Genomic DNA, 24,865 nt, shown 5'->3' with positions numbered 1-24,865 from the left:
CTGAGATATGACTCATAAATTATACATTTTTATTCACTAATTCCTTAATTTTGTACTGCTTATCCTCATGAGGGTTGCAGGGGGGTGCTGTCTAATAACTGGGCTTTCAGGACACTCACATAGCACAATCATATTTGTGCAACACTTAGATATGACTCATAAATTATCAAATTTTTTTCATTAATTCATTAATTTTCTACTGCTTATCCTCACAAGGGTTGCAGGGGGGGCTGTCTAATAACTGGGCTTTCAGGACACTCACATAGCACAATCAGATTTGTGCAACACTGAGATATGACTCATAAATTTTACATATTTATTCACTAATTCCTTAATTTTGTACTGCTTAACCTCATGAGGGTTGCAGGGGGGTGCTGTCTAATAACTGGGCTTTCAGGACACTCACATAGCACAACCAGATTTGTGCAACACTGAGATATGACTCATAAATTATACATTTTTATTCACTAATTCCTTAATTTTGTACTGCTTATCCTCATGAGGGTTGCAGGGGGGTGCTGTCTAATAACTGGGCTTTCAGGACACTCACATAGCACAATCAGATTTGTGCAACACTTATAGATATGACTCATAAATTATAAATTTTTATTCACTAATTCCTTAATTTTCTACTGCTGGAGAACATGCAAAATCCACACAGAGATGTCTGAAGGTGGGATTGAACTCGGGTCTCCTAGCTGTGACGTCTGCGCGCTAACCACTAGACCACCATGCATATGTAATTTTTTTTAATAAGTTTTTAAAACCTTTAAAATTGTGTGATCAAAACAATTCCCAGCCAGGGGAAAACCCACGCATGCAGGGTGGGATTGAACTTGGGTCACCTTGCTGTGAGTTCTGCGTGCTAACCACTCACTCACCGTGCATATGTATTTTTTTTTTTATAAAATTTCAAAACCTTTAAAATTGTGTGATCATTGAGTACTTCAAAGTATTTTTCCGCTAAAACCTCTCACAGCAGTGGTTGATTCCGGACCATCCTATTTACTTATGCATGACTCCAAACAAAGATGGACAAGAAACAAACAAACAAAAAAAAATGGGATTGAAACCAAGACATGGCTGGAACCACAAAAATCCTCAATGCTGCAGAGGCAAGCAGCCCGAATCCTCCACCACACACACACACACACACACACACATCCATTGCTGCCAATGCAAAGACCCAAAATTGGCTGTAGAAAACCTCTGTGACTCACCCAAATGTTGCCATCCTGGTGATAAGGTTTCCAGTTCCTTCCCGAGTCGCTGTACAGCAGACGGTATCGCACGGTCCAATCCGAGCTGCTGTAGCGCCCCTGAGTTGCTATGGCGCTCACTTGTTTTCTGGAACCCAAGTCCACTTGGAGCCACTGGTAATGGTCGCTGTCCAATGGAGACCATCCACCAGCACCTGAGACATTGTAGACATTGAAAATATTTTACATAGATATTTTATTGTACAGAAACATATATATGTAGCTACAGGGTTTGAATATTTCTGTAATGACATTTTACAATGAGACTATGCCGCTACAAGGTTATATCCCGGCTTTTTTATAAACGCTCAAAGTCCAGCAGAAAGGTCCGCGCCGAAACATGACGATGAAAAGTCATGTTTTATTAAGTCCTTTAACACGTGGGCGCCTTCAAGGTATACGTGGACTCGAGGAGTGACAAGGTCTCGTCTTCGGTATGATCTAATTATGCACAGGTACGGCCTCTGCTTCTAGGCGACGAGCATTAGCATGGATGCCATTTCAAGATGGCTTTCTTTTTTGATATTAGCATTCGAGCTGCAATGTGACATTTGAAAAAGGCAACCATAAAGCTACACACACACACACACATATAATGCCGTGATAATGTGAGATTATGCTGCCATCCTGTTATTGATTCCATCTACTATTTATTATAAAATCCCGCTCCCCCGTACTTAAACCATGGCAGCTGTGTAAATAATTCAAAATGCAACAACTCACTCTGTACTGTCAGGTGTGCACTTATCTCCACTTATGCACCCTGGGTTCAATATTTGAATCCTTCAGAGTGGATTATGATGACACTTCACATGCAGTGCAACCCGACGAGTTGACAAATATGAAAAAAAAAACAGTGTGTTTAAATAAAGTGTGTTTCAATTTGGTTCTCTTTTGTCCTAATTTTGCCAAAATTGTGACGGTAACAAAACAAACTGAAAATACTATACTATTATTATTATTATTATTATTATTATTATTATTATTATTATTATTATTATTATTATTATTATTATTATTATTAAATAATTAATAATATATTTAATAGTAATTATTATTATTATTATTATTATTATTCTACGGGGCTGTTATTATTATATACTACTATTGCTACTACTACTGCTAATAATAATAATAATAATAATAATAATGGGTCGATTTAAGTGGAAAAAATAGTAATAATAATAATAATAATGATTATTATTATTATTATACATATAATAATAATTATTATTATTTTATAAATTAATATAAATTATATTTTATAAAATAATTTATTATTTTTTTACATTTATTTTAATGGTATTTTAATGGTATGGTATTATTTTACTTTAAAAAAGAATAACTACTATTATTATTATTATTATTATTATTATTATTATTATTATTATTATTATTATTATTATTGTTGTTGTTGTTGTTGTTGTTGTTGTTGTTGTTATATAATGCCAAAAAACAATAATAATAATAATGGGTTAATTTCTTTGAAAAATTACAACATAAACAAAATAATTATAATGATAAAATAATACTAACAATTTTAATAAAAATAATAATAATATTATTGTTATTATTATTTATTTGATTATTATAACCGATAAAATAATAATAATTATTATATAATTATAATAATTATTATATAATTATAATAATTATTATATAATTATAATAATTATTATATAATTATAATTATTATTATTATTAATATTACACCACTTTTCTTGAGGCCCCCGAGTGGCCAGTGGGACACATGTTGGAAAAACGCTACCCTATTGGACGCTGGAGACTTCCCTTTGCTTCTATAGAAGAAAAAAAACACACAAGCTGTGCAGTCTTTCACCTCCAAAAGTGTCAGGATGAGGCAGAAGCTCGCTTCCTTCCTTGAACTTAAGGTTAAGTAGACCCCAGGGTAAATGGTGCACAACAAACAAGTGCATGACACTCACTGGACAGTCAGGAAAGACAAATATGGCCTTGGACATTGCCAACTTTGTGGAATTAAAGTAGAATCTGTACACTACATGTTCACAATATAAGGAATAGTGGCTGAACGTTGAACTAGAATATCGTAGAAAGATGCTAGGTTGACATCTATTCACGGGTTGAGGATTGAACCAGCTACTGTCAGGTTGGGAGACAGCTGGGGCAATATTTAATGTGTTTTTAACCGACTAATAATGGCTGAATTTAAAATGTAATAACATATAAACGAGGATTGAACCAGCAACCAAACACTACCTACTACAGAACGTCGCAGCAATTTAAAATGACTTTGCACCAGTTGGAGGTACCAAAAAAATTGCCCATTCATTTTCAATGGGATAATTCATTCATTCAATCATCTTACAAACAACATTAACATCATCACACAGCAACTTAACACCCAAAAGGTACCATCCATTCATTCATTTTCTACTGCTTATCCTCACGAGGGTCGCGGTTGTGCTGGAGCCTATCCCAGCTGTCTTCGGGCAAGAGGTGGGGTACACCCTGGACTGGTCGCCAGCCAATCACAGGGCACATATAGACAAACAACCATTCACACTCATATTCATACCTATGGACAATTTGGAGTCGCTAATTAACCTAGCATGTTTTTTTTTGGAATGTGGGAGGAAACCGGAGTAGATGCAAACTCCACACAGAAATGCCCGAGGGTGGAATCGAACTCAGGCCTCCTAGCTGTGTGGCCCATTCTAACATTTACAGTAATAAAAATGCTAACATTTGAAGCAAATATTCATTCACCCTTTGGGTGAAATACTCAAAATCAGGTAGCGACCTGTTGGAGACCCCTAAGCAAGTTCACCGAGCTCCCGATCTCATACCATATCACTGAATAGCAGGGGCAGCCGTGCAGCCCATCAATGGGAAAACTGTTACAGAAAAAAAAATGCATACCCAAAATAATCCCCTCTATTAGTTTTGGTGCCTCCTTTACTGCACCTCATATGGTACCCTGGACTGGACTACATACTGCCCATGTCAGGTGGAGTCCCCTGTGATGGATTTTGTTTTGTAAAGGATCTAAAGGGATAAGTGATGGGTCGATTTCTTTGAAAAATGACAACAGAAACAGGTTTCAGGAGGTCAAAGCAGGAAGAAAAAAAGAAGGAAAGAAACATTAAGCATAGTGAATTGGAGGGGGGGCAGGCATGGGCGATGATGTCACATGATAAAACAGCGCAGGCTGCTTTTGTGATGTATGCCCCCCACCCCCACCCCCCTTACCCCTTGACAAGAATCCTATATCTTATCCAATTACACAGCTATTACACTGCGGCCCTGACAGATAAGCTGGGTCAGTATCAGTATCAATACCTCAAAAAAGCTATTCCTCCCGGGATGATAAAAAAGGGGGACGGGGGGGGGGGGGGGGGATTTTGTTTTGGATGAGTGACAACGAGACGTAAAGATCACATGATATAGATTAAGAAAGCATCATGGTGATGCAAGAGAGGTGGAGTGCATGACAAGATGGTGGAGAGGGCGGGCGGTAGACGTGAAGAATAAGAGAGATGGATGAGGGAAGAAAGAGAAGGGAGGGATGAAAGCGAGTTTTATGTTGGGGGGGGGGCGAGGGGAAAAAAAGAAAGGGGATCTCGCAAAGTGATGGATGTGAGGAGAGACAAAATGAGCCCATTCTAACGTGATGAGGGAAGAGTAACATCCAGTGGAACACAGCGGGCTCAAATCAAACAAAGAAAAGATTGGAAAAAGTCGGAACAATCGGAAGAGCGACAGAAAAGTCCGACATAAAAGAATGATGTCATGATATATGAATAGCCGTTGTAGCGGTTTAACACCCTCTCATTCAAACTTTGGGTTTATTGGAAACTTTTTGGCACATTTCTCCAAGGGGTCCATTCATAAAGTCACATGACAAGGCTAAGTAATCGGGAATACCAATCCCTTTCCCCTCTGAACATGACAAAGTTAACCGATATCGAAATTAGGAATGGAATAGAATAAAGGCACCGCCATTTAACCGATGAATTACACAACAATGTAAAGTATTGTTCTTATATTACTCTTTCATTGTCTCGTTTGCCTAGTCATTAGTTTACAGTAGGGGTGTCCAAAATCCGGCCCCGGGGATCATTTGGCCCACAACACCAGCCATCCATTTTTTATACCTCACCAGAACACCAGAAAAACACAGCTGTATTTTACAAGAATATGAAAAAATGTAAAATGTAATAAACAAGAATTGAACCAGCAACCAAACACTACCTATGTATTTAAAATGCACCAGAACACCAAAAATGACCAAAAAAAACCTAGCTATATTTTACAAGAATGTAAAAAAAAATTAAATTTACATTTAAAATGTAATAATGTATAAACAAGGATTGAACCAGCAACCAAACACTACCTACTACAGAATGTCGCAGCAATTTAAAATGACCTTGCACCAGAACACCAGAAATTACCAAAAAAAAAACCCAGCTATATTTTATAAGAATGTGATTTTTTTTGTTTAAATTTAAAATGTAATAAAGTATAAACAGGGATTGAACCAGCAACCAAACACTACTATAGAAGGTCGCAGCAATTTAAAATTACTTTGCACCAGAACACCAGAAATTACCAAAAAAAAAAAACAGCTATATTTTATAAGAATGTGAATTGTTTTGTTTAAATTTAAAATGTAATAAAGTATAAACAGGGATTGAACCAGCAACCAAACACTTCTTACTACAGAATGTCTCAACAATTTAAAATGACCTTGCACCAGAACACCAGAAATTACCAAAAAAACAGCTATATTTTATAAAAATGTAAAAAAATGTAAATTTAAAATATGGAGAAAAAAATATTTTGAGCTACTAATTATTTTAATTTTTTTTTCACCAAATGGCGTCAAGTTTCCCCATCAAAGCATGCAGCAAAATCGCAAATATTGTACAGTTTTATTTTTATTTTTTAAGTTGAATAATTATTTTGGGGGAAAGGATATAAAATGGCAATAAAAGTCAAAATATAACAATAAAGTCATAATATTTTGAGGGAAAAAATTTATTTTTTCTCATTTTTTTCTCGCAGTGGTGAAATATGAAAAAAAATATTTTGAGCTACTAATTATTTTAATTTTTTTTCACCAAGTGGCGTCACGTTTCCTCATCAAAGCATGCAGCAAAATTGCACCTATTGTACTGTTTTATTATTTTTTTAAGTTGAAAAAATTATTTTAGGGAAAAAGTCATAATATGGCAATAAAAGCCAAAATAAATAAACAATAACAATAAAGTCATAATATTTTGAGGAAATTTTTTTTATGTTTTCTCATTTTTTTCCCTATAAAGATAAATATTCATACTTTTTTTTTACTTTATTTTCCACCAATGCATTTTCTTCCTGAAAAATATATCTTCATAGCATATATTTTTCTAAATTTGTCCCTGGATGGAAAACATTTGGACAGCCATACTTCCATAACTGTTAAACACCTGCACTGCCTGCACGGTTAATGAAGGATTGATGATTGCGACAGCGTTAGCCCCGAGTAAATGAATTCACTTTTCATTATTTCCAATGAAAAAACACATTAAAAGTGTTGGCTGCAAAACTGCCAACACCACATTTTCTGCCGGTTTGCCTTTAACGGCGGCTCTTTTGCAGCTGTTCCACAGTTACTGTTGACATATGCTTGATTGATTGTCTTGTAAACAGTCGGAGTCGTGGTACTGTTATACTGTCGTATCATGCAGTCGATGGTGTTGTCTCAACAGTTACTTTGTCATTCCTACTTCCGACAATAGCACTACAGTTACAGGAAGGATTTGAACCAGCAACCAAACACATGTTACAACTCATTACAGTAATACCTTGGTTAACATGTGCCCCGGTTAGCGCCTTTTTTTTTACAAGAATTTGAAAAAAATTAAATTTAAATTTAAAATGTAATAATGTATGAACAAGGATTGAACCAGCAACCAAACACTACCAACTACAGAATGTCACAGCAACTTGGGTCACATGTTACAACGCATTACAGTAATACCTCGGTTAACATGTGCCCTGGTTAGCGCCTTTTTTTTTACAAGAATGTGAACATTTTTAAATTTTAATTTAAAATGTAATAACGTATAAACAAGGATTGAACCAGACACTACCAACTACAGAATGTCACAGCAACTTGGGTCACATGTTACAACTCATTAGACTAATACCTTGGTTAACATGTGCTCTGGTTAGCGCCTTTTTTTACAAGAATGTGAAAAAATTTAAATTTAAAATGTAATCACGTATAAACAAGAATTGAACCAGCAACCAAACACTACCAACTACAGAATGTCACAGCAACTTGGGTCACATGTTACAATTCATTACAGTATTACCTCGGTTAACATGTGCCCTGGTTAGCGCCTTTTTTTACAAGAATGTGAAAATTTTTAAATTTTAATTTAAAATGTAATAACGTATAAACAAGGATTGAACCAGCAACCAAACACTACCAATTACAGAATGTCACAGCAACTTGGGTCACATGTTACAACTCATTACAGTAATACCTTGGTTAACGCCTTTTTTTTGGTTAACATCCGCACAAAATGAATACAGATCCACCATCCACCAGTACAAGCCTGGAGTTTTCAATGTCTGAATGACTTAATTACTTATCTTTTTATTCTTTTTTGGGGGTCCCTACTACATGGTCGTGCAACTCTAAGGGGGGGGGGGGGAGTTGCACAAGCTGTATTTGTTTGCCTATGTGTATATGTATATGTGAGAGTAATTACTTTTATTGTTTTATAAGTTCTTATCTTGACACATTCTTGCACTATTAGGGTGATAACTAATGCTATATTCATTCTATCTACATTTTATTCTAACAGTGTGTCAGGTTCAAACTCCTGTGATACTTGTAAAAACACTTAAATACAGCAATACAATATGTGAGAGTAATTACTTTTATTGTTTTATGAGTTCTTATTTTGACACATTCTTGCAGTATTAGGGTGATAACTAATGCTGTATTCATTCTATCGACATTTTATTCTAACAGTGTGTCAGGTTCAAACTCCTGTGATACTTGTAAAAACACTTAAATACAGCAATACAATATGTGAGAGTAATTACTTTTATTGTTTTATGAGTTCTTATTTTGACACATTCTTGCAGTATTAGGGTGAACATCTGCAGGGTTGCTGTTGGCACATCCAGGCACCTCCAGGACCCAGGGGTCGCTGGGGGTCTCTGATCAGGGTCACAGGAACATTCCCTCTTCAGCACATTCAAACACTTTCTATTGTCTAAGCAAATGGATTTAAGGGTGATAACTAACGTTATTTATTGTAACACTATGAACCAGAAAGTTGAGGAAGTTGACTTCTGTGATGTAATTCCTTGGTAAGAGTGTCAGTCAGGCTAGATAACTGGAGACCAGTTTTGCACTCTACGTTAGCTGACCATGCATGGAAAATAAATTTTGAATTTTAGCTAAGTGGGAGTGATCAACAACAACAAACAAAATAGGCTGCAGAAGGGAGCTGGGCAAATGCTGTCATAGATCGGTGAAAAAGAGCTCCGGAAAAAGAAGTGTTGAGAGGTGCAGTCAAAGGTGAGCGCCGGCGGAGGGGGCGAGGTGGAGAGAAGCGACAAGAGGTTGACAGACTAAAGCGGAGATGGAGGAGGCCGGCGAAGGTGACGGGAGTGAACGGGAGCGCCGGTGAAAGGACGAGAGAAAGAGAGAGAGAGGAGGATGGAGGGTACCGGAGAGGAGGAGCGTCTGGGGACCGCTGTCACCATCCTCTCTCGCCTGTCACATGCACAGATGTTCAGGGATGAAAGGAAGTGGAGGAAGGAGGGAGAAAACGACGGAGCAGAGAAGGTCAAAGACACCACTGCAGCTGAAGAGACGAAGAAGAAAGTAAAGTAAGATCTTAAGAAATACCTGGAAAGAAACATCCCAGGAGAGCGAAACAAGCACAAACTATGGGAGCTTGGGGGAGAGAAAGAGCCCTTCTGTCGATATATTTGTTCAAAGGATACACAGTGTAACCTCGGTTAGCGTAGGCCCCGGTTTGCATGGTTTTTTGGTTAAAGTCCAAAATTTACCATGGATTTGTGTGAATCCGCTGTGTGAAAAACAGTCTTCTTAATGTACTTTTGTCACAATGTGACAAATGTACTTTTCTCAGTCTATTCGCATGCTAAAACATAAGAACCTTTGTTAATGTACACCCCAGATTGCATGTGTTTTTGGTTAAAGTCCAAAATTGACATCGATTTTTGCCTATATTTGTGTATTAGTAGATTTGTGTTATTAATACACCGTGTGAATTGTACTGGAATCTTCATGTACTTTTTTCACAAAACCTATGTGTTAGGTTATTAGCATGCTAAAACATGAGCCTTTGTTAGGGTACACCCCGGATTGCATGTTTTTTTTTGGTTAAAGTCCAAAATTGACATACATTTTTGCCTATATTTGCGTATTCATGGATTTGTGTTTACTTTTGTCACAAAACCTATGTGTTAACTTATTAGCATGCTAAAACATAGGAACCTTTGTTAGGGTACATCCCGGATTGCATGCTTTTTTGGTTGAAGTCCAAAATTTACATCAATTTTTGCCTATATTTTTATATTAATGGATTTGTGTTATCAATACACTGTGAATTGTACTGTCTTCTTAATGTACTTTTGTCACAAAACCTATGTGTTAGCTTATGAACCTTTGTTAGGGTACACACCAGAGTGCATGTTTTTATGGTTAAAGTCCAAAATTGACATCGATTTTTGCCTATATTTGCGTATTAATGGATTTGTGTTATCAATACACTGTGAATTGTACTGTCTTCTTAATGTACTTTTGTCACAAAACCTATGTGTTAGCTTATTAGCATGCTAAAACATAGGAACCTTCGTTAGGGTACACCCCAGATTGCATGTTTTTTTGGTTATAGTCCAAAATTGACATCTATTTTTGCCAATATTTGCGTATTAATAGATTTGTGTTATTAATACACTTTGTGAATTGTACTGTCTTCTAAATGTACTTTTGTCACAAAACCTATGTGTTAGCTTGTTAGCATGCTAAAACATAGGAACCTCTGTTATGGTACACCCTGGTTAGCGGGTCAAAATGTTTGCCTCCGTTCTTGTGCTATGAATACACGGCATATGTTAATGTATTTCTGTCACAAAATATCCTAGTTAGCAGCCTATTACAGTGGAACCTTGGTTAGCATTTGCCCCAGTTAGAATGTTTTTCGGTTAACATAAAAAATATACGGCAATTAGAGTAAAATATGGCGCACGCATGAGTCCAACTGTGTTCTTGATGTATTTTTGTCACAAAACATCCTTGTTAGCAGTGTATTAGCTTGCTAATAAAGTGTAACCTCAGTTAGTGTCTGCCTTGGTTAGCATATTTGTTGGTTAACCTAAAAAATGTATGGGTAAATTTGACTCTTTCGTATATTTTCCTGTTACCGGAGAATATGTCATGCATTTTGAACATCATTGTTAGTCTTCTAATACAGTGGAACCTAAGTAAAACTAGATTCCAATGAACAGTCAGAGCTTCTTGGCCTATTTTTCCTTTTGGCCGCATTCCAGTCAACTTCTACGGTGCTTCTGTGTTGCCCAAGTTGAGATTCCCTTGCCAGTCCTTGGATTTTGTGACTCTTTTGTTTGTGAGCCAAGACGCTCCTTTCAAGCTCTCCCCTTTTCCCTTTAATAAAATACTTTTATGTCTTCGCATCCTGGGGTAACTCCAGGAAACACTAGGAAAACATGACATTGGCTACTTTTCAGAGGTTTAATATATGATCGATTGAGGAGCTACTTAAGGTGAAGAAATTCAGTTTTTGTGGTCTTCTACACCACAAAAATGCGAATAACTTACTAGACTACCTACTATTTAGCTTTCAAAATGCCTTACCTTTAAACCTTGTTTGGTGATTGGCTGGCATTTCTATTAGTAAGCAGGACAAAAACCGCAGTACAGATTTCTATGAAACTTTGAAGAGTGGAACTTAGTGAATTTTAGTGCAGAGTGGATACAAATACAGTCGTCTTTTGTCACAAAACCTATGCGTTAGCTTATTAGCATGCTAAAACATAGGAACCTTTGTTAGGGTACACCCCGGATTGCATGTTTTTTGGTTAAAGTCCAAAATTTACATTGATTTTTGCCTATATTTGCGTATTACTAGATTTGTGTTATTAATACACTGTGAAATGTACTGTCTTCTTAATGTACTTTTGTCACAAATCTTATGTGTTAGGTTATGTGCATGCTAAAACATCGGAACCTTTGTTAGGGTACACACTGGATTGCATGTTTTTTTGGTTAAAGTCCAAAATTGACATTGATTTTTGCCTATGTTTGCATATAAATGGATTTGTGTTATTAATACACAGCAAATTGTACTGTCTTCTTAATGTACTTTTGTCACGAAACCTTTGTGTTAGCTTATTAGCATGCTAAAACATAGGAACCTTTGTTAGGGTACACACTGGATTGCATGTTTTTTTGGTTAAAGTCCAAAATTTACAAAGATTTTTGCCATATTTGCGTATTAATAGATTTGTGTTATTGATACACTGTGAAATGTACTGTCTTCTTAATGTACTTTTGTCACAAAACCGATGTGTTAGCTTATTAGCATGCTAAAACATAGGAACCTCTGTTAGGGTACACACTGGATTGCATGTTTTTTTGGTAAGAGTCCAAAATTTACATTGATTTTTGCCTATATTTGCGTATTAATAGCTTTGTGTTATTAATACACTTTGTGAATTGTACTGTATCCTTCATGTACTTTTGTCACAAAACCTATGTGTTAGCTTATTAGCATGCTAAAACATAGGAACCTTTGTTAGGGTACACCCCCGATTGCATGTTTTTTTTGTTAAAGTCCAAAATTTACATTTATTTTTGTACACCCCGGATTGCATCTTTTTTTGGTTTAAGTCCAAAATTGACATCGATTTTACAAATACAGTCGCACTTCGACTTTGATAGCTTTACTCTTATTGTTTTTCCAAAGAACCTGGACATATCCTGGATGTATTTTACTGCATAATTGCTTTGGATTCAATGTTTCAAAAACACATGGAATGAAGTTCTTAGTCGGTAAACGTCACGCAGGGCACAGTGACTCTCTGAGCATGTGATGTTAGAAAACGACGAAACTGCAGGCGACTGTTCCCAAATACGTCTGCCTCTGTCAAGACATAAAACCATCACATCTCCATTCCCAGCATTCAAGAACTTTGGGCTATGTCGTTAGAGCACACCACAAGGAAAGCTATGACAGCTCCCTTTGGTTTCTTTGAACCGGAATCAAACGGCGTTCCACTGCCTCAGCGTGTCTCACTACCGGCTTTGCTTGCCTTTGTTCATTTTCTTGTTAGCCGAGTCCCCTCCTCTGTTGTTGTGGTGTGAGAGACAAATGACCACAGCGCTTGCTAACACAAACAAATCACATACAAATGCTCCCAGATGGTTGAAGGATGGGGATATGTTTGTTCAGTCGGGAGGGCAAACACAGTTCAGACTAGTACGATGTAGTTCTCGGGAAAATATTGATGATGCGGTTCAGTCATTCTCAACTGGTGGGTCACGGGTCTTTGCACCGACCAACGACATTTTCTCATTGGGTTTGTTTTACTTTCAGTTCTGGTCTGAAAATATTTCAGTCATAGGTCATCCAGAAGTATTTCCCATAGTAGACTGACCCAGACGGAAACCAGTCAAAGGCCGAGGAAACCTTTGAGTTCATTAGCCGATTCCGTTGTGACACAGTGACTTTCCGGAACTTTGGTTTACGTCAAAAATATTGCATATGTGTTATTAATACACAATGCGAGTCCAACTCTGGAAAGACTACAACATTATCACCAAAAAAAAAAAAGTATGTTAGCATGGAAATCGCAACCCAGATCGTCTATGAAGACTTTGGAGTTATTTGCTAACTAAACAGTTGATCAAAATATCCTGCAAAATATCCGATGATGCCGCTAAACAAACTTGCAAATGCAATAATTTTCATAAAGAACATGAAATATTACATTTGAGAAATAACTGGTAGGAAAGTATGACGGTGTCATCACTACCCTTATCAAAAAAAAGGAATAAGGAATCCGACTTGGTGAAATTTTGCTTATGGCGGTTGGGTCTGGAACTGATTAAAAATGTTTTTTGTTTACATTTCCGGACGTCTGGAACAGATTAAAAATGTTTGTGTTTATATTTCCGGACGTCTGGAACGGATTAAAAATGTTTGTGTTTATATTTACGGACGTCTGGAACGGATTAAAATGTTTTGTATTTACATTTCTGGATGTCAAGAGTGGATTAATTGGATTTACCGTATTTTCTGGACTATAAGTCGCTCCGGAGTATAAGTCGGACAAGTCCAAAAATGCAGAATTAGTAGAAAAAAAACATACATAAGTCGCACTGGAGTATAAGTCACATTTTTTGTTTTACAAATAAACATGAACGGAAAAGCTGTCCAGTGTTTATGTAACATAACAAACAGTTTTAAGTATAGTAACCATTTTACGGCAGTCCCTAACAAATTTCTCACAGTTTTCAGCTGCAAATTTCACTACTTGAAGTTTGTAGTCTACAGAATATGAATTGCTTTTGGGGGGGGGGCATTTGTGTTCTGTCGTTTTTAATTGTATTTGTGAACAAAACATACAAGTTCACCAAGCTCCCGATCTCATTACACATCGCTGAATTCATTGAATCCACCATTCCCTGTCATTAGCCAAGTGGCCTATGAAATATGTGTAAATGCTGGTAATTTATTTTACAAAGTACTTGACCAAAACAGACATTACGTCATCTCGGAAGGCAAGTTCTAACAATAATAAAAGAATAGAGAACAGGCTGAATAAGTGTAAGATATGCTAACACAATGGTTATTCAGCTACACAAAAAATAAACATGAACAGAAAAGGTGTTTATTTATAAGTCGCTCTGGAGTATAAGTCCCAGGAACAGCCAACCTATGAAAAAAAGTGCGACTTATAGTCCAGAAAATACGGTACATATTTTTTTTTTTATTTATAAGTCGCTCTGAAGTATAAGTCGCAGGAACAGCCAACCTATGAAAAAAAGGGCGACTTATAGTCCGGAAAATACGGTACGTATTTTTTTTTTAATTTATAAGTCGCGCTAAAGTATAAGTCGCAGGAATGGCCAACCTATGAATAAAAGTGCGACTTATAGTCCGGAAAATATGGTACATATTTTTTTATTGATTTATAAGTCACTCTGGAGTATAAGTCGCAGGAACAGCCAACCTATGAAAAAAAGTGCGACTTATAGTCCGGAAAATACTGTACATATTTTTTTTTATTTATAAGTCGCTCTGAAGTATAAGTCGTAGGAACAGCCAACCTATGAAAAAAAGTGTGACTTATAGTCCGAAAAATACTGTACATATTTTTTTTTATTTATAAGTCGCTCTGGAGTATAAGTCGCAGGAACAGCCAACCTATGAAAAAAAAGTGCGACTTATAGTCCGAAAAATATGGTACATATATTGTTTAAATTTATAAGTTGCTCTGAAGTATAAGTCGTAGGAACAGCCAACCTATGAAAAAAAGTGCGACTTATAGTCCGGAAAATACGTTACATATTTTTTTTATTTATAAGTCGCTCTGGAGTATAAGTTGTACGAACAGCCAACCTATGAAAAAAAGTGTGACTTATAGTCCAGAAAATACGATACATATTTTTTTTTTATTTATAAGTCGCTCTGGAGTATAAGTCATAGGAACAGCCAACCTATGAAAAAAAGTGTGACTTATAGTCCGGAAAATACGGTACATACTTTTTAAAAATGTATAAGTCGCTCTGGAGTATAAGTCGCAGGAACAGCCAACCTATGAAAAAAAGTGCGACTTATAGTCCGGAAAATACGGTACATATTTTTTTAATTTATAAATCGCAGGAACAGCCAACATACGAAAAAAAGTGCAACTTATAGTCCGGAAAATACGGTACATATATATATTTTTTAATAAGTCGCTCTGGAATATAAGTCGCAGGAACAGCCAACCTATGAAAAAAAGTGTGACTTATAGTCCGGAAAATACGGTATAATCTTTCTGTTTAACTTCTGGAACAAATTAGTGACACTAACAGGGGTTCAACAGGGTTCTAATTTTCTGAGGCACTAAATTTTGGGTTTTCGGTATCTGCAAGCCTCTCGTCCAAAATCAGCTGGGATAGACTCCAACATACGCCTGCAACAATAGGCATAGAAAATGGATGGACGTGTTCCAGCGTCCAGTTCGACATCCGCTAAACCACAAAATACCAAGGAATTATCTTTCTCCAATTTTATTACTGAGCAAGTCTCATATTTCCATCGCTGTTGGAAGAGTTTTGATGCTGTGTGTGGGCGAGCGTTCAAAACGTACAACAAAATGTATGTTTTTGAGCATGAATATTTAAATAATTTAACAACTCTGATGTGAAATGTCTGAAGCGTGTGTTTACCCAAAAGTTCTGAACACAAAGTCAATGGCGGAAAATGAATAGAAATGAGAGAGTCGGCAGAGAGTCAACAGCTGCTTTGCCCTCTGCCGGTACTTCATCTTTCTGTCATGGAGCACATGAAGACGCAAGTCATTTAATTAGGAAGCGGCCCCGCCATTATGGACGGATGATGGCTCGGGACATCAAACAACTCTGTGAGACGACACAGCGAGAGAAAGAAGAGGGATGTGGATAATTGCTGAGAAGTGACAGCACTGTGCCGTGTCGCTCATTTCGATATATTTTCAGCAAAACTCGGAAAAAAGGAGTCGAGAAAATCTCCGTAATGACCTCCGAGATCGGATTCGGAATGTAGAACTTTTGCAAATAATAACCATGCACAGGAAAATTAGGGAAAAACATCAATATCAAATAGATTAGCAGCCATAATCTCACATCCGGACGAATTTTACGATGTTTTTTTGTCATGTAAACACACTTAATAAACACTTAAAAACGATAATCTACATCAATTTTACCGCAGTCTATCCCACCTGTCCTAATTTAGTCTTTAGCCTCTAGCAAGTGTCTCTCCCACTCCCCCCATTCCGCCTTTCCACCACAGCATTCCCTCATTCCATCACCTCTCATTTATGTCAGACTAAGCCATAATGTGCCGATCCCGGTATTGAACCCATCATTTTATATCAGAAAACTTTTCTGGCATGACACCAAGTAGCCTCACTGAAAACTGTACTTTTTTCGAGTTTTTTTCCACAATCTTTATGTGAGACGAGAACACACGTCTTTCCGTTTTCGATGTCTTCTACAAGATACATTGTGCTGGGAGTCCTAATAATATGCAGTGCATGTCACCATGGTCCAATTCCGAATTGGACTTTAGAGTTTCTACTTATATACAATATGATTAGGATCAAAATTTCAATGACATTTAAAACCCAATTTTCATAGTATACCAACAAAATGGGTTAGCACATGCTAATGACTATCACTGATTTTTAAAAATATCAATATTTTTGTTCAAAGCATGCGTCATAAAGATACACAATGTAACCTTGGTTAGTGTATGCCCCGGTTTGCATGTTTTTTGGTTAACATCCACTGCCTAGATTTGCGTATTAGTAGATTTGTGTTATTAATACACTGTTAATATACTGTCTTCTTATTGTACTTTTGTCACAAAACCTCTGTTAGGGTACACCTTGGTTAGCAGGTCAGAAATTTAAGGCTAAATTTCACCTCAGTTTGCATACATTGTCTTGTGTTATTAATATACGGCATATGTTAATGTATTTCTGTCACAAAACGTCCTTGTTAGCAGCCTAATACAGTGGAACCTTGGTTAGCGTATGTCCCGGTTTGCATATTTTTTGGTTAACGTCAAAAAACTGACATCGATTTTGCCTATATTTGCGTATTAATAGATTTGTGTTATTAAGACACTGTGTGAATTGTACTGTCCTCTTAATGTACTTTTTTCACAAAACCTCTGTTAGTGTACACCCCGGTTAGCAGGTCAAAAATGTAAGGCTAAATTTTGCCTCAGTTTGCATACATTGTCTTGTGTTCTTAATATACGGTATATGTTAATGTATTTCTGTCACAAAATGTCCTTGTTAGCAGCCTAATACAGTGGAACCTTGGTTAGCGTATGTCCCGGTTTGCATATTTTTTGGTTAACGTCCAAAATTGACATAAATTTTGCCTATATTTGCGTATTAATAGATTTGTGTTATTAAGACACTGTGTGAAGTGTACTGTCTTCTTAATGTGCTTTTGTCACAAAACCTCTGTTAAGGTACACCCCGGTTAGCAGGTCAAAAAATTAAGGCTAAATTTCACCTCAGTTTGCATACATTGTCTTGTGTTATTAATATACGGCATATGTTAATGCATTTCTGTTGCAAAATGTCCTTGTTAGCTGCCGATCACAGTCGAACCTTGGTTAGTGTATGCTCCGGTTTGCATTTTTTTTGGTTAACATACAAAATTTACATCGATTTTGCCTATATTTGCGTATTAATAGATTTGTGCTATTAAGACACTGTGTGAAGTGTACTGTCTTCTTAATGTACTTATGTCACAAAAACTCTGTTAGCGTACACCTTGGTTAGCAGGTCAAAAATTTAAGGCTTAATTTTGTCTCAGTTTGCATACATTGTTATTAATACACGGCATATGTTAATGTATTTCTGTCGCAAAATGCGTGTACAGTGGAATCTCTGTTAGCGTATGCCCTGGTTTGCATGTTTTTTGGTTAACCAACCATTTGCATATTAATAGATTTATTATTAATACATGGCATGAATTGTACTTTGCTCTTAATGTACTTATGTCACAAAATCTATGTGTTAGCTTATTAGTGTTAGCTTATTAGCATGCTAAAACACAGTAACCTCTGTTAGGGTACACCCCGGTTAGCAGGTCAAAAATGTAAGGCTAAATTTTGCCTCAGTTTGCATACATTGACTTGTTTTAATAATACACGGTATATGTTAATGTATTTATGTTGCAAAATGTCCTTGTTAGCAGCCTATCACAGTGGAAGCTCGGTTAGCGTATGCCCCGGTTTGCATGTTTTTTGGTTAACATCCAAAATTTTTGTTGATTTTGCCCAGATTTGCATATTAATAGACTTGTGTTATTAATACACTGTGTGAATTGTACTGTCTTCTTAATGTACTTTTGTCACAAAACCTCTGTTAGATACACCCCTGTTTTTTGGTTAACATCCAAAATTGACATCAATTTTGCCTATATTTTCGTATTAAAAAATGTGTTATTAATACACGGCATGAATTGTACTGTCATCTTAAACCTATGTGTTAGCTTATTAGCATGCTAAAACACAGTGACCTCTGTTAGTGTACACCCCGGTTAGCAGGTCAAAAATTTAAGGCTAAATTGTGCCTCAGTTTGCATACATTGACTTGTGTTAACAATACACGGTATATGTTAATGTATTTCTGTCACAAAATGTCCTTGTTAGCAGCCTATTACAGTGGAACCTCGGTTAGCGTATGCCCCGGTTTGCATGTTTTTTGGTTAACATCCAAAATGTTTGTTGATTTTGCCCAGATTTGCATATTAATAGATTTGTGTTATTAATACACTGTGTGAATTGTACTGTCTTCTTAATGTACTTTTGTCACAAAACCTCTGTTAGATACACCCCTGTTTTTTGGTTAACATCCAAAATTGACATCAATGCCTTGAAATACCAGTCAAAATCGTTTACTACGCTAACAGCAGGCCATCGTGTTGGCTCTTTGCCCCAACTAGCTTTAGCATTAGCCTGACTTGATTGCTTAGCTGTCAGTCTGGCATCGCAAAACAGGACATTGTCTGACATTATGACCTTTGCAGAGGTAAATAATATCTATAAATAAGATTGGTTGCATATGAAAGGGATCAATGATTTTGGTTTAGAGACCAAAATTAAGCATATTGTTTAATATTACATTACATAACTCCTCTCTTTCAAGATGTGTTTTTTTTTGGGAAAACTCATTTTAAGATGATATCAAAGACAGTCTATGAAAAGGGAGCTGGTTTCTAAGAAATTCTGTGTTTTTAATCAGACCTCCCCGACATAAGACAACCTAAGGAGTATGTGTGGGGGAGGGCTAATGTATGAGGGTCCAGAATTTGGTGTTAATGGCTGTCAGGCTCCACAAGCCCAGCCTAATAAAAGCAGTGTGTATCATTGATTTTGTGCCGAGCTGGGCAGTGCTCCTTGGAGAGCCCCCCCTCTCCTAGTATCTGCAGATATGTGATCTTTTAGAGCATTTTTTTTTGTAGCATGCATGAAGTATGAGTGGACTGTAGAAAATCTTTCATATGGCCTTGCAGAAATTAGGACATTCCAGGCTCTAGTACCCCATGGCCATGTCCAGACACCATCATCACGGGTAATGATCTCATTTTTCAGTGTCCACGATATAATTGAACCGGGAAGACTGGTGTGTTTTTGAACCAGTAGATCTCAAATGTCTTTTTTTTTTTAAGAAGTCCGTTGATTTAATAAGATTCCTTTCCGCATCCTTTTCAAACTATTCAAGGAGGTGGTAAACCTTGAAACAGACTTCTCCATGCTCATTTTTTAAAACAGTTTTCAGGTGGCCGATAATGTGTACTGGTGTGGTAATGTGGTTCTAATGCTAAGAATCCACTGGGCCGGTGCCAGTTGGTGCCAGTTGGTGCCAGTTTGCGGCAATGATTATATGATTTGCGCGTAGTGGCTCGCTACGTAGTGGCACCAACTGGCACCAGCCCAGTGGACTCCTAGCATCATTGGTGCAACTTGGCTCGGGCCATTACATTCCAATGGATTCCAATCGCCGGAATGTTTGTGACATTTGGTTCCACTTAGTGGACAAAGATTTTAAAAACATTTTGAAATTTTCTTGCCGCCAAACCGTCGTTACGGGCCACTGCGAGCCACTGCACGCCACTAGGCACCTTATTGGTGACACTAGGCGCCACAGCCAATTGCATTGGCGCTAACTGGCACCAACTGGCACCGGCCCAGTGGACTCCTAGCATCATTGGCGCAACTTGGCTCAAGCCATTACATTCCAATCGCTGGAATGTTTGTTCCACTTGGTTCCACTTGGTGGACGAAGATTTTAAAAACATTTTGAAATTTTCTTACCTCCAAACCGTCGTTACGGGCCACCACGAGCCACTTGGGAGGCAGTTTGAGTCACTGCACGCCACTAGGCACCTTATTGGTGACACTAGGCGCCACAGTAAATTGCATTGGCGCGAACTGGCACCAACTAGCACCGGCCCAGTGGACTCCCAGCATCATTGGCGCTACTTGGCTCGAGCCATTACATTCCAAAGGATTCCAATCGCCGGAATGTTTGTGACATTTGGTTCCACTTAGTGGACGAAGATTTTAAAAACATTTTGAAATTTTCCTGCCGCCAAACAAAATTTTTGCCACTTGGGAGGTAGTTTGAGCCACTAGGCACATTATTGGTGACACTAGGTGCCAAAAGCAAATTGCATTGGCGTGAACTCGCACCGGCCCAGTGGACTCTTAGCATAACTTTCTTACACTAGAGCCGAATAACGGCAACATGCCAAGTGAACATAATTCGGCGCCACAGTGAGCCACTATGCGGCAATCATATAATCTTTGCCGCCAACTGGCACCGACTGGCATCATTGGTGCAACTTGGCTCGAGCCATTACATTCCAATGGATTCCAATCGTCGTAATGTTTGTGACATTTGGTTCCACTTAGTGGACAAAGATTTTAAAAACATTTTGAAATTTTCCTGCTGCCAAACTAAATTTTTGCCGTTATTACGGGCCACTTGGGAGGCAGTTTGAGCCACTGCACGCCACTAGGCACCTTATTGGTGACACTAGGCGCCACAGCAAATTGCATTGGCGTGAACTCGCACCAACTGGCACCGGCCCAGTGGACTCCTAGCATCATTGGCGCAACTTGGCTCGAGCCATTACATTGCAATGGATTCCAATCGCCGGAATGTTTGCAAGATTTGGTTCCACTTAGTGGACGAAGATTTTAAAAACATTTTGAAATTTTCTTGCCACCAAACTACATTTTTGGCGTCATTACAGGCCACCACGAGCCACTTGGGAGGCAGTTTGAGCCACTGCACGCCACTAGACACCTTATTGGTGACACTAGGCGCTAGCTTTGGCTAGCATTGGCGCGAACTGACACCAACTGGCGCCGGCCCAGTGGACTCTTAGCATAACTTTCTTACGCTAGAGCCGAATAACGGCAATATGGTAACATGCCGAGCGAACATAATTCGGCGCCACAGCGAGCACCAACTGGCACGGGCCCAGTAGACTCCTAGCATCATTGGCGCAACTTGGCTCGAGCCATTACATTCCAATGGATTCCAATTGCCGGAATGTTGACATTTGGTTCCACTTAGTGGATGAAGATTTACATTTTTTTTTTTGTTTCTTGCCGCCAAACTTGCCACCGCGAGTTTGGGAACTTGGGAGGCAGTTTGAGCCACTGCACTCCACTAGGCACCTTATTGGTGACACTAGGCGCTAAGCACTAAGCATAACTTTCTTACGCTAGAGTGAAACAGTACGACATAAAGAAGTACATGAAGTACAAAAATTTTAAAATAAAAACAAACAAACAAAAATAAACCTTAAACTGTATTATGGAAAGCAGGAAGTGAACAAATGTAACAGTTACTGGTTGTAAAAGTACCAGATGGAGGGGTAGGATTTAATAATAAGCTTTGCTTCTTCCTACTCCTTTTGGACATGTGGAACTGTGAACTGATTATGTGATGCATTCAATTATAATCTGATGCATGTTCAAATGAAATTCAACTATTACCATTACCATTACCAAAATCGAAGCAAATTAAATAAAATTTCTCCATTTAACCTCTCTTCATTGAATACAATAGATCCATATTTTTTTTAGAGGGTAAGTCATTTCTTTAGCTAATATCTTAAGCACATTGTTAGTGTTATTGTTTGCGCCTGGTGCGACAATCCCCCTGTGACCAGACGTACTGTACTTAAACTTGCACTCATCCCGGAGGAGTTTGGATGAACCAAAGCAAGAAGATAGAACCCTGATGCTAATGAGCTCCCGTTCATTTTCTTTCCACTTAAAAGCCAAAACGTGGTGTGTAAATATTGATTGCATAAGCAACGAGAGAGTCTTACCTCCTCTCCTGTTGAGCTTGGCGTAGCCGGGTGCATATCCGTTTGAGAAGACAGATGAGCTGGTGAAGGCTGTGTGCGGCAAAGGAGAAGCCAGAGGCTCGTCGCATTTTGCTGCGGAGACAAAAATCATACGATAAATTAATATGAAGTAGAGAATTAGGGATAATGTTAAACTGGTTTGTTACACCCGCAAACGTAATAACTGCCCACAAACGTAATAGAAATCTGCAGCTTTGGATGTAATAATCCCGCAAATGTAATAAATTTCCCACAAATGTAATAAAATTTGACTACTGCAAACGTAATACTGAATTTCCTGTAAAGGTAATAACTATTACATTTGCAGGAAATTATTACATATGTGGGAAAAACTGTAAACATAATAACTTCCCGCAAATGTAATAAATTTCCCACAAACTTAATAAAATTTGCCTACTGCAAACATAATACTGAATTTCCTGTAAAGGTAATAACTATTTGCAGGAAATTATTACATATGTGGGAAAGTGAAAAACTGTAATTATAATAACTTCCCGCAAATGTCATGAATTTCCAACAAACGTCATAAAATTTGCCTACTGCAAACATAATACTGAATTTCCTGTAAAAGTAATAACTATTTGCAGGAAATTATTACATATGTGGGAAAGTGAAAAACTGTAAACATAATAACTTCACGCAAATGTAATAAATTTCCCACAAATGTCATAAAATGTGCTTACTGCAAACGTAATACTGAATTTCCTGTAAGTAAAGGTAATAACTATTACATTTGCAGGAAATTATTACATTTGTTTGAAAGTGAAAAACTGTAAAGGTAATAACTTCCCACAAATGTAATATGAGACAAAATAATGATATTTGTGGTTGTTGTTGTTGTTTGTTCTTTCTCTTTTTAATGAGGGAGAAGGTGTAGATGTCATTTTGAGGATTTTAGGATTTTAACAAGATAATTATTTGTTTTCTTTTTTTGTGGAAAAAATATTATTCAAAGAGTATCATTTGAATAGATTAAAGGAATCTGTAATTATTAAATTATAATTTATTTTTAATTAAAAAAGATAACATAATTGTGATAATTGCAATTGTTTTAATACAATTATTATTATTATTATTATTATTATTATTATTATTATTATTATTATTATTATTATTATTATTATTATTATTATTATTATTATTATTATTATTATTATTGTTTCCGCTTTTATTTCTTTTAATTATTTCTTCCACAAAATCACACATTCAATAATATACTGTAACTAAGACGCACATGTACACCCACAAATTAATAATAACTTTATATGTTATTAATAATAACTTTAATAATTTGGTATTATATATAATTTGGTAAATTCAGTATTACGTTTGCAGTGTGCAAATTTTATTACGTTTGTGGGAAATGTATTACATTTGCAGGATTATTACATTCAAAGCTGCAGATTTGTATTACGTTTGTGGTTCATTACATTTGTGGGCAGTTATTATGTTTGTTATTTAACAAAAACACAAGAAAAAGGGTCCCGGATTGTATATAAACCTGCAGTGTCAATCAAAAGTGAGCATAATGTCATAGTTACTATAGCATATTGTTCACATCAATTTTCCCGATGACTGTGCATGACTTTTTCCCATTCGGAAAAGTACTAAATTCTCATGAGTACAGAATGCAAGCCTCTAATCTGTTTCATTATTCCTTAATCATTTTACAAAGCCTTCCAAAAAAAAATAAATAAAAATATGGGGAGTATGGGGGTGCCTTTTCAGTCAAGTATCTGTCCCAATGTGCACTGTGTCTGATAAACAAGCTTTCAAGAAGGAAACATGATAATGTGGAGACAAATTGCATTTTGAAAACAGTTACAAACTCCCCACAGCACAAAGCGCACCATTTCACACTTTAATCCCCCAACACACATAAAAAAAAAACATCTTTTGCCTGCGAATGTCATTTAAAGACATGAATTTGGTCTCCCCCAGCTCTCTATTTAGTAATGTACCTTGTATTTCCTTGCCTCCGTTACCAAACTGCTTGCTCAGGGGGTTTTCTTTAATGTGCAAAGTGCAGTCATAATAAGAAATACAATGGAATACACCCGAATGTATGGACACTCAAAATAAGAAATTCACAGTGTGCTTGAATGCCTTCAAAAAAACAAAATAAGTTACAAAAATAAATACAAGTAGCATTGGACTATGAATTGCTTAGAAATATCTTTCACAGAATTTAATACCAAGTACATATAATTATCCAGTATGTTAACGAAATGGTTTTGCAGCTACACAACAGCATAATCTAGGAGGCTGACTAGGCTAATTAACATAATAAACCATCGAGTCCAATAAGCGAGTTCACCAAGCTCCCGATCTAATTACACATCACTGAATTCATTAAATCCTACATTCTCTGTCATTAGCTATTTTTAAACATGTCAAATTATAT

General features: G+C 36.9%; 1 protein-coding gene across 2 annotated transcripts in view; it reads right to left on the bottom strand.

Annotated features, from left to right (window-relative positions):
- Positions 1-24,865, bottom strand: part of cntnap2a (contactin associated protein 2a) — a 341,582-nt gene that overhangs the window by 185,576 nt on the left and 131,141 nt on the right. For both annotated transcript variants that reach the window (XM_058059946.1, XM_058059947.1), the window contains exons 2-3: positions 22,423-22,533; positions 1,221-1,414 (exon numbers count right to left, since the gene is read on the bottom strand). In XM_058059946.1, coding sequence (XP_057915929.1) covers positions 1,221-1,414; positions 22,423-22,533 — 305 coding nt within the window. The remainder of the gene's footprint in view (positions 1-1,220; positions 1,415-22,422; positions 22,534-24,865) is intronic.

This window comes from Doryrhamphus excisus, chromosome 21 (genome assembly GCF_030265055.1).
Source record: "Doryrhamphus excisus isolate RoL2022-K1 chromosome 21, RoL_Dexc_1.0, whole genome shotgun sequence".
NCBI classification, from domain to species: domain Eukaryota; kingdom Metazoa; phylum Chordata; class Actinopteri; order Syngnathiformes; family Syngnathidae; genus Doryrhamphus; species Doryrhamphus excisus.
The sequence above is the reverse complement of the archived record's forward strand: the minus strand, read 5'-3'. Positions and strand labels throughout refer to the sequence as shown.